The sequence below is a fragment of the Brachyistius frenatus genome, unplaced genomic scaffold, assembly GCF_029030835.1.
Source record: "Brachyistius frenatus isolate BFR_SWC_R1_liver_20210118 unplaced genomic scaffold, ASM2903083v1 Contig_89, whole genome shotgun sequence".
NCBI lineage: Eukaryota > Metazoa > Chordata > Actinopteri > Embiotocidae > Brachyistius > Brachyistius frenatus.
Genome location: NW_027210688.1, coordinates 1,022,501 through 1,033,000, shown reverse-complemented (window position 1 = coordinate 1,033,000; position 10,500 = coordinate 1,022,501). Strand labels below are relative to the sequence as shown.

At 39.8% G+C, this 10,500-nt stretch overlaps 2 protein-coding genes across 4 annotated transcripts in view; one reads left to right on the top strand and one right to left on the bottom strand.

The window, feature by feature from the left end:
* Window positions 1-3,378: 3,378 nt before the first annotated feature.
* On the bottom strand, window positions 3,379-8,272 carry gm2a (ganglioside GM2 activator). The gene is made up of 4 exons (XM_069710084.1): window positions 8,061-8,272; window positions 6,656-6,808; window positions 5,066-5,248; window positions 3,379-3,715 (listed from the first exon to the last, which is right to left on the bottom strand). Exons 1-4 carry the CDS (start codon window positions 8,166-8,168, stop codon window positions 3,560-3,562), a joined length of 600 nt encoding a protein of 199 aa, XP_069566185.1. The 5' UTR covers window positions 8,169-8,272; the 3' UTR covers window positions 3,379-3,559.
* A 1,565-nt stretch (window positions 8,273-9,837) lies between these two features.
* The window catches only part of shtn3 (shootin 3), a 24,463-nt gene continuing 23,800 nt past the window's right edge, over window positions 9,838-10,500 (top strand). For all 3 annotated transcript variants that reach the window (XM_069710073.1, XM_069710072.1, XM_069710071.1), the window contains exon 1: window positions 9,838-10,108. In XM_069710073.1, the coding sequence (XP_069566174.1) occupies window positions 10,022-10,108 (87 nt within the window). In that variant the 5' untranslated portion in view covers window positions 9,838-10,021. The remainder of the gene's footprint in view (window positions 10,109-10,500) is intronic.

Below are 10,500 nucleotides of genomic sequence, written 5' to 3'. Positions count from 1 at the left end.
GTCCTCAAAAAATAAATAGAATCAATGAATTACATTTATTTAATAAAAAACTGTGTTTTCTATCCACAGAAACGGAGGCTGTTTGTGAAGCTCCTCCCCCTTTTGGTTGAGGAGAACAGCTGACGTGACGACCCTCGTCAGCTGACGTGGTTCACCTGTGGAGGTCATCAGGTTACCTTCGTACGTACGCCGCTCCACATCACTCTCATCCATTATAGTGCTGACTCACATTTCACTGTTTTGTTTTTGTTTTAGTTTAAATGCATTTTCAGTTCATTTCTTATGTTTGTTTGTTTTTTTATGCAAGTTTTCGAAGTATTCAGAGTCTCCGCTGTGACTAGAACATCGAAAGAAACTTTTCAAAGAGGGAGAAGCAGAAAGTGCAACACATTGAAAATAATTAAGCATATGAAGACAACGTGCGTGAAATCGTGGCCACGCCCACTTTATGTTTAAAGGATGAATGCGGTGTGTTGTTGCCGTTAAAGTGTGTCTGGTGGCCACATGCTGCTGCGGTCACTGAGTGAAGCCACGCTCAACTTCCTGACTGAGATTAGAGCAGGAACAAGTGGCCTGCAGCTGCTGAACACACACACACACACACACACACACACACACACACACACACACACACACACACACACACACACGTGTATTTTATAAAAACACACACAGTTTTTAGTTCTGAATTTACAAACACTCAGAAGAAGAGGAGTGATTTCTTGTTTTCACTTCACCCCTCTGTGAGTCGACGGCGGTCGTTGGTGGTTGTTGCGTTGCTCGAAGGCACCTCAACCAATCCGAGGAATAGAATCTGTGACTTTTGTCATCCTAAGCCCCGCCCCCTTGTTGCAGCGTAACTGGTGTTCTCGATTCATATTTTTTGGTCAAATAAAATAACAAACATTCTTCTACACTGTAAAAGAAAAGAAAATCTAAATTTAACGTTTTGTTTTTTATACTGTCAAACATTAATTTACAGTTCGTTCAGATTTGATTCCATCGATTTACAATGAAATGATGTCATTTAAATAACATTTTCATATAATAATGAGGTCAGCTGTTTTGAATCTGCAACATGACAAGATTTTATTGATAACAATTTGTATTTCATGGTAAACATTTAGGTTTGCTGTTCGAGTTACTATAAAAACATGAAATACGACACTAACGACGCTAAAACAACATTAAAAACACTTAAACATGCTTGAATGACACAAAGTTAAAGGTTTAAGGTTAAATGAAGACGATTCTGCGGACAAGCTGCATTTCTGCAGGTTATTTTAGCAGAAAATAGAGATGCTGTCATTTCTTTTGTATTTCAACAACACAACTTTGTCATTTTTCTTCTTGAATTCGTTGTCAGCGCCACCTGAAGTTCACAGTGAGGTATTTAAAGTGTTAGTACAGATCAAAATAAAGTTTCCTATCACAGACGACCTGTCAATCAGAACTCCGTCGGAGGTTTTCAGCCTCATCTGTCGGATCTGAACTCTCTGATCTGCCTCTGAAACCGCGACGGAACCAGTTAATGAACGTTTCCAGACTCTGAGGTCTGATTCTCATCAGCGGCTTCAAAGTCAGACTCACGATGATCGTCTGAGAACACATGTGAGCTGCTGAGGTTAAAACTCTGCTGTTGCTCACTTCCTGTCGCTCTCTCTCTGCTCCTTCCAGCCTAATCCCACTTTCCTCCTTTTGTTTTCTGTTTTCTCGGCTGCTTCCTGTTAACATTCGCTGACCTACAATCCGAAGTGTCTTTGTTTCCCGTGAAGAAACCAGGACGTTTGTGTTTGTATGGTTCCTTTTTTTATATATTTACTAAAATTTAGCTGCAGAAGGAAACAGGTGAGAGATGCATCGTATTTTTTTTCTTTTTTATGGTTTCTAATGCTGGTTGCAGTAAGTTTAGAGATAATATCAGCGATAACTTTGGTATCTGCTGCTGCTGAAAGCTGCAGAATAAATCTTAGTGTGCAGACGGTCATCGGGTTTTCAGAGGGTGTGAAATGCTGCCATCTTGTGGTGGAACATGAAGCTGCTGCAGGATCTGCTCTGGTCTTCCTTCAGTGATTTTTCCACTGATCACAGCCTGTTTCTGTTTAGATCTTCATACCAAACACAACTAAACTGAGTAAAACGGGTAAACTGAACAACAGATAACGAATGTGAGACAAGTGAAGATACTTTTATTTTGCATTTGCAGACTGTGGTCGTAAAGTAACATCACATACGTCTGTGCAATTTCCTAATTTTTTATTTCACGTTTTCATCTACGTGAACATTTTTCATCACGAGGAAGAATCTGTTGAGTGTTGAAGTGTCTTTAACACCAGAAAGAAAGAAAAAAATCCAGAACGTGTGAGATCAAGTTTATTAAAAACTGTACACAGTGAGATCTTCAGCATCTGTGACCGTCGTCATCATCACCGTCAAAAATAAACTCATTATCTGCTTCATTCATTCTCTAAGTTTAAACTGAACTCCTCAAAGTTAAAGATCCAAATCAGGCACTCAGTAAAAATAAACAGATAAAAAAAGAAAATCACATTCAGCCCAGATTGGACTTCACAATAATAATGAACCAGTCGTTCAGTCAAAAGAACATTTTCCCAGAAAAAATAAGACACAAAATGATCAAAGGAAAGAAAATATTATTCTATTGCAGAAAAAAAAACTGAGCAGATGCTACTTTTGTTTTCCCATCAAACTAAATGTTCAGTGGTCAGAAGGGCAACAAAAGAAAAAAGAAACCTTATCATCTAAAAAGTCATATTCCTGAAACAGACACTTGTCGAACACATAAACTTTATGCTTATATTTGTTCACATTTCTCAGAATTATCCGTTACCAGCTCGTCGTTGCTGCGTAGCGTCAGGTGACCTGACAACGGTCGATCAATTACTTGATATTGAAGAAATGTTAAAAACCTGATATCCTCAAGCAGCTTCTGAATTATCTCCATTTCTGCCCGATCGATCTGTTGGTGGTGAATATCATAATTAAAGCATCTCTAACACCTGTTGATGATGAAAGCAGGTTCATTTCATTATTATGAGAAAAAAGGCTCCGGTATCTGTATTTTTTTCGACTGATTCAATTTGCTTCAATAACAGAAGGAAAAATAAAAAGAATTGGCAATGAACATAAAAATGTCAGATTTCACAGTTTGAAAACGTCCCTTGGTCTTTTAATGTCGGCAAAAATGTTTTATTGTTCTTCGAGATGAACGGAAATGACTTGGAAGACGTTTCAAAATATTTATTTAAAAAAATTTATGTTTCAGGGATTAAACCATTTAAAACAGAAAGGAGATGAATAATTACTCGTACTTTTATTTATGTAACTGCATTCAATATTTAAATTTTAAAAAACTCCTGTTTTGTTCCTGAACAACAGCTTCGTCATTTTAAAAATATGAAATGTTTCTCTTTTTTTTCTTCTTTTTTTTTTGACTCATTGTCATCTTTGTGCAAATTCTGCTTTTTGATTCCCAATTTTGCTCACTTTTTATGTGCAAAGTTTTATCTTTAAAATAAAGCAGGCGGAGCTCCTGCGTTCAGTTGGAGTGGATGGAGAGCGCCACCTTGAGGCAGCCCAGCTCTTTCCCCTGGCTGCCCAGGACTCCCTGCACCCGGTAGTTCCCGTTAGTCAGCCAGTACGGCAGGTCCATGTAGGGCAGGTAGAAGCTGGACTGAGGCAGCGAGTACGAGCCCTGAGGACGGAGACAAGACAGCAGGTCAGACGTTCGTCCTACTCAAATTAAAAACACATTTTAAAGCTCCGATCCCGTTTTAATTCTTCACGTATCGTCTGTTTCACGCTAAATATGAGTAAAATAAAACAAAGTGTGTTTGAGATCGAGTCTTCGCTCTTTAGCTCCTCGTAGACCCGGAAGCAACGTCCACTTTTATATACAGTCTACGGTTTCCCCCGCTGCACGTGCTCATCAGCATTTCCTCCGCTGGCCCCGCCCACTGGCCCCACCCACTGGCCCCACCCACTGACCCCGCCCACTGGTCCCGCCCACTGGCCACCTTCTCTGGGACTTTTAGAGGTTTTGCAAATATTAAATCCTCCATGTATTGAGAATTAAAATGCATCAGAAATATGTGTTTGTTTCATTGGAGGCATTTTTGTATTTTGCAAAAAACAAAATGTGTTCTTGTTAAAAACATCACAAAAACGACATTTGAAGGTTTTAGCTTGAAATTATCGTCATAGAAAGGAGAACTCATCCGACCACACGTTTTCCACCCGTGTTGGATCGTCTGAGAGGAGCTCAGGCAGGTCTCAGCTCCAGGTTGTGTTTCATCATGTCGTGTTGTCCAGACGCTTTCTTTCAGTCTTTTCACAATAACGTGAGCAGTTGATGGGAGAAACATTTCGGTCAATCTTGTGTTAAGAAATGTCGTTTTTAAAACGGTTTGACATTTCTCTCAGGAAGAGTTGAGCCACGACTCGTCTCAGCTGGTGAAGACTGAGCCTTTTATAATTTCACCTGCATATTGTTTGAAAAGTTCAGACAATATTTAAATTACGGCTGTTTTTACTTCTTTTTTTGGGTCCTTCAAGCATCAAATTCAATGCAGCTGTAGTTGCTTTTTTTTAAACTGTATTTCATCCCACATTTTTTCTACATCTATTAGTTTTCTCAGGCTTTACTTTCGTACAATTATATTCTAATTACCTTCATCTATTCAATCGCGCTCCCTCGAGTGTAGATTTCTTTAAGTAATTGCTTTCGCCGCTGCCTTTCCATCTTATGTCGATGATTACTTTTTTTTTTTTTGTCTGTGTCATTTGAATCAAAATCCTGAGTGTCGTTCTCTCCAGAATAAATCAATCATTGAACAAAAACAATTTGAAACTGTCCAAATATTTACCGTCTGCACTGGAAAACACTGAACTTAAAATCTGATCAAATTTGACTGGGGTTTGGTGCAAAGTGGTGCAACACAAATAAAATATAAAAATATTAGTTTTACAGAAAGTTTCTTTCATTATAATTAAAATGTTTGAGTCTTATTTCTCTCGACGGCTCCAGGGTTTTCTGTCCACTCACAGCTTTGAAGGGGCAGCGGCAGGGCAGGCCGTAGGTGTGCAGCGGTTCTGGACAGTCCTGACCCGGCGGGATCAGCTGGTTCAGGATGTCGCAGGCGTCCCGATAGTGGCAGCTGCCCATCTCCTCAAAACAGGGAACCTTCACCCAGAAACCCCCCACCTCCTTCTCCAGGGTCACGTTCACCTGAGGAGGAAAACAAACCGAGAGGAGAACGTGAGACAAATCTTCCACAACCTGTCTTTTCTAAACAAACAACTAAAAAGAAGGAAACCTGAATTTAAAACTTTGTTGTTTAATGAGGCTTTCAGGGACATTAAATATGTAACCGCACTTTTAATGTCTCTGTAAAGCACTTTAAACTGGATGCTTCTGTATAAATTAACTTTAGATTTGAACTCTGAGGCATCAAACCAGATTTGTTTGGTGTCACCTGAGATTTTAAAACACAGATGGAAACGAGATAAAGTTGAATAAAGAGATAAAAACAGAATCGTATAAACGCTTCACAGCACGGCGACGGAGCAATACAAGTGTTTTTTTTAAAGGAGGAAACTCGAGTGGCGCTTTGAGGAAGTCAGATGAATGATCGGGTTTTTAGCAGAACTGATAAAAGTTCTTATCGTCAAGACACTGTGATGAGAAACAGGAAGTGAGACACCTATGACATATAATCTGGGACTTGCAGACGTTTCCGTAATCATCTTTCATCAGTTCCCCTCAAGATTTGCTTGTTATTGTTTTAAGCCTCAGTGAGCAGAGTTTGTTTTCTGTGTTTCCTTAAATCCTCAATTTAAAACATGGAGTCTGGTTCAGCTCGGTCCGGCTCCCTCCAGCATCTTCCAGCCGGCTTATTGTGACTGTTGCGTTCAAAAACGCTCGATTTTGTGACGGTTTTCCTTTAAAACTTGTGATGAAGTTTTTGGAGTTTTAAGTGATTTTTTAATTTGTTTTGCTGGAAGACCACATTTCCCACAAACCCCGTCACTTCTGAAAGCTTGTTGTTGCTGATGAGAGGAGACGGAGCAGAGACCTGCTGACTGCGGATGAGGAGTTTTATGTTTGTTTAGAAAGCGACTTTTGTTTGTTTACGCAGAGCTTCGGTTGATGACATTTTTTTAACGGGTTTATTTCCCTCTGAAATGCATCAGAGAAGAAGGAAGTATCAGATTTTATTTCTCACTGCACAACTTCGGAGGTTTGAAGTTGACATGCAGCCTGAAAGCTTCACCGAAGATCAGAAGGAGGTTTTTCCAGCTCACTTTTCTTTTTTTTTACGTCGATCATGTGATCGAACACTCGATCCGCTGCCTGTATTGAAATCTGCTGAGAGCTGAAGTTGCTTTTTTCTGGCATGACTGCAGCTTTACAAGCCGCAGACCGACTCGGTAGAAAAAAGAAAAACCTCCTTCTGCTGCCTGCGGGGGAAATAAAGACGAGAGCGGTTTGTTTCTGTTTGTGAGTGTGTGAAAGGGGGAAGTGTTGCAGAACAACGAGCTTCAACATCCAACCGTCTCCAGACAAACAGTCCTGCAGAGATCTGAACGTCATGCAGTCGGTTTGGAAGAGACACCGAACGACGACCGCACTCACGGCCAGAGGAGCGGCGAGCTGGACGGACGTGGATCCGGCCGCGGAGGCCGTCAGGCCGCCCGGGATGGCGATCGGGTCCGGAGACACGTTCAGGGACTTCAGCACCGCCGGGTCATCCGGCTGTCCGCAGTTCTTCCAGTCAAACCCCAGAACCTGAACACGACACACAGAACGCCGTTGTTTTTAAGATTCACCAGGAAACGCAGACTTGTTTTCCTCCCATTCAAATAGTTCGCACTTTTATTTTCATATAAAAATCAACATGTTCAGACTTGAAAATCCGTCACGTCCGCTTTCAACAGGCCGAGCAGCTGTTTGCAAAAGGTGGTTTCTTTTCCTCAGATAAAACTGGTTATTTGTTTCTGGTATATTGAGTAAGATATTGAATGTGAGGTGATTGAAATCACTTCCATCTAAAACCTAAACATGTTCATTTAACCGGGATATAAGATTGGACGACATTTATTTTTTGTTTTGTTAAAGTATCATTTATCTTGCATGTTATTACAATAATGAACTGATAATAAACATAATCTAATATCACTCAGGACCAGTAGATGTGGTGGAAATAAGCATTTAAAGACCTTTAAGATCCACAAAAAAAAGCCTTTTTTTTTCAGCTGTGCCTGTTTAATAATTTACTTTCAAACATCTTGTCTGTGAATTCATAGAATATTTCTTGTGTGCACAGTCGTGAGGTTTCTTTGGTAAACAGAGACTGAACTAGTGACCCGTCTTTAAAACAGGTTGATAACTCGGTCCGGTTGCTTCAGGAGCCTTTCAGGAGACCGTTAACTATTGATCACCCAACTTATCCTTTGACTAAAGGTCAGAAGGTCAATGTTTTCAGGCATTTTGCAGAAACAGTGAAGCTATTTTTCCTTCTGCGTCACAGATAAAAACTCCCCCCAAAAAAAGTGTGTTTCCTGCTTCTTCTTCTTCAGCTTGAATATTTGTACCAAGAAGCTAATTAAATAAATTATAACGTGTTGATCTGAAGAAAATCAACTGAAATCACTGATTATTTATTTATACGCCACAATCAACCGTTTCTGAGATATTGCATGAATAAAACTGATTGTTAGAGTCAATAAAACCGGAAACAGTGAGAACATTTAAGTTTAGCTTTAAATCCATAGATTCACTTAGTTTTTCTTATTGTTTTTTGTTTTTAATTACATATTTAATATAACGTATCCTATTGTAAAGACGTGTTTTTGGTTTGATTGACACTCTCGTGACACATGGCACGAAATAATAATAATAATAATAATAATAATAATAATAATAATAATAATAATAATAATAATAATAATAATAATAATAATAATAATAATAATAATAATAATGATAATAATGATAATAATAATAATAATAATAATGATAATAATACTAAAAGACTCACCTGAGCTTTAGTGACTCTCTTCAGGCTCGAGGAGCTGCAGTTCACCTGAGCTACGATCACAGCCACCACCAAACCCACCGCCGCTGTCAGCGTCCACCGGTTGTCCATCCCGGTTCCTCGGTCACCGACAGCCGTTAAAAAAATGACCGCTGACCGGGAAGAGCAGCGAATCTCCTTTTTCTGCCTTCGCTTGCTGCACTTCCGTGTTCACCGCCAAGCCCCGCCTGTCACGTGACCAGGGAGGCGTTGTGACGTAGCTTTTGCCGTTTTAATATGCAAAATCATCGCGTAAAAAAAAAACACTTAAAAAAAATAAATAATAAAAAGCCAGAAAAGTATTTTCTAATCAAGTGTATTTAAAAAATATTCCGTTCAGTTTATGATAAAAAAAAATAAAAAAATTTTAAAAAAAAATTCAATCCCAAATCGATCTTCAGTTTCCGGATCAAAACAAAGATGGCTGCTGGTGACTTCGATAGAAAACAGAGTCCTTCAAGAATCAGACGTTTTTAACTCATTTTTAAGTGAGCGGACAAAATATTTATTCAACCCGATGTTCAGAAAAGTCTTTAAAGTTTAATAAAATAACTTCAAATAAGCGAGAAACGACTTTTTCCTCTTTCTTTTAAACGTCTTCTGTTAAAAACTCTTTAAAAACCACGAGGTTCAGCTCTGCGACCAGAAGATGATGATACCACAAACTACTCTGAAGATGTTCTCTGGTGTTCGTCTGTGGTTTCCTTTGCAAACACCCTTCATTTACCAAACCATGACTTTTCAATAATTCAACATAAATTTACTGATAAGAAGGAAAATGCAACCCATGCAAATATCGAGAAAAATAACTTTGTAATATCTTATCTTATAATAACGTGGCAGTCTAACACGAGCTGTCTGTAACTAAAACATGTTTTTCTAAATCAATAACAAAAGTAAATTTCAGTCAAACTCATTTTTGAGTCATTTTATTTCCTAAAAAGTATTAAAAACCAGCTGCACCTAAATACTGACTAGTTATTAACAGTTTAAATGTACCTGTAGTTGCACAGTAGTGCCTGTAGATGTCGCTGCAGGACAGCTGGTTTCCCCCCTGCCACACACACACACACACACACACACACACACACACACACACACACACACACACACACACACACACACACACACACACTGCAGAAACGTGCCTGCAGAGCTCAGTGTGTTTTTAAAGGCTGACCTGTTCACAGTTCTCTGGAGGAAGCAACCAAACTGCTTCTTAAATAATTTTCCCCCCAAAAAATGACATTAACATAAAACATCCTGGTGGAGAAACACATGATGATGTTGACCATTAATAAGACACAGGACATCTCATGCATGTGTAAACAAACAAACAAAAAAACAAGATAAAACTGACTGTTTAAAAGACAACAATTAAAAATAAATGCATGGCTGTGACAAAGTTGAACTTGAACGCAACACCGGTTTGACAGCTGACTTGAATTTTGAGGGGATTTCTGACTCTTTTATCAGCACTTGAACGCACCCTCGTAGTGGACCCTTTACAGGCAAAAAGAAGAGTTATTATTATTATTATAATTTAAAGCTTCAGTGGAAGACTTGCGAGCAACGTTTTTTTTATTGAAATGAAGCTGCATACGCATGCGCAAATGGTTTGACCCGAGTCTGCCGGCAGCACCGAGAAGGGAGGAAGATGAGGAAGGGAGGAAGAGGCGGGAGGAGGGGAGCCAGATGATGCTGTCAGTGAAAGGAGGAGGAGGAGGAGGAGGAGGAGGATCCTGTCCGCCGGCAGCAGCAGCAGCAGCACCGAGCTGCTCTCCATCCCATGTGCTTGAAAGGAAGAAGGAAAAAAAAAAGGGCTCAGATTCAGACATGTGCTGCTAGAAAATCATCTCCGTGCACCTTTGTTTTCTTTTTAAAACAACAGAAGTGGGAAATATTTGATCACTTTTTGGGGGAAAATGCTTCCCTGCTCATCGTCCGCGCAGATGGAGGGACGCGAGGAGGAGGAGGAGGAGGAGGAGAGGGACGCGCACATGCAAACGGAGGTAAAGCTGAGATGAAAAGACGTAAAAGCGTCCCGTGTTGGTTCTCCTTTGTGTGCCTTTAATCCAGTTTGTTCTTGAATGTGAATCTCGTCAGTGTGTCGGGGGGAAAAAGATGCATTCACGCGTCTTTCCGGCTCTAATGGGACATTTGAACCGGATAATTTCGCCGGCCGGCTTCTCGTGGAGGTTATTGTAGACATCAAAGAGCCGGACCCCTCCCTGCATTTGTTCCTGTTCTCGCCGTTTAAGCAGAGAAAGAAAATGATATGCAGATTTTACACCAGCATCCTTTTCCAGTTGTGTTTTTTGTGTGTAACTTGCAGGATTTATAGGTTTTTTGTTTTTTTTTTGTTTGGAAGGAGGAAGAAGAGAAATGTGCTGAGTGTAAAAAG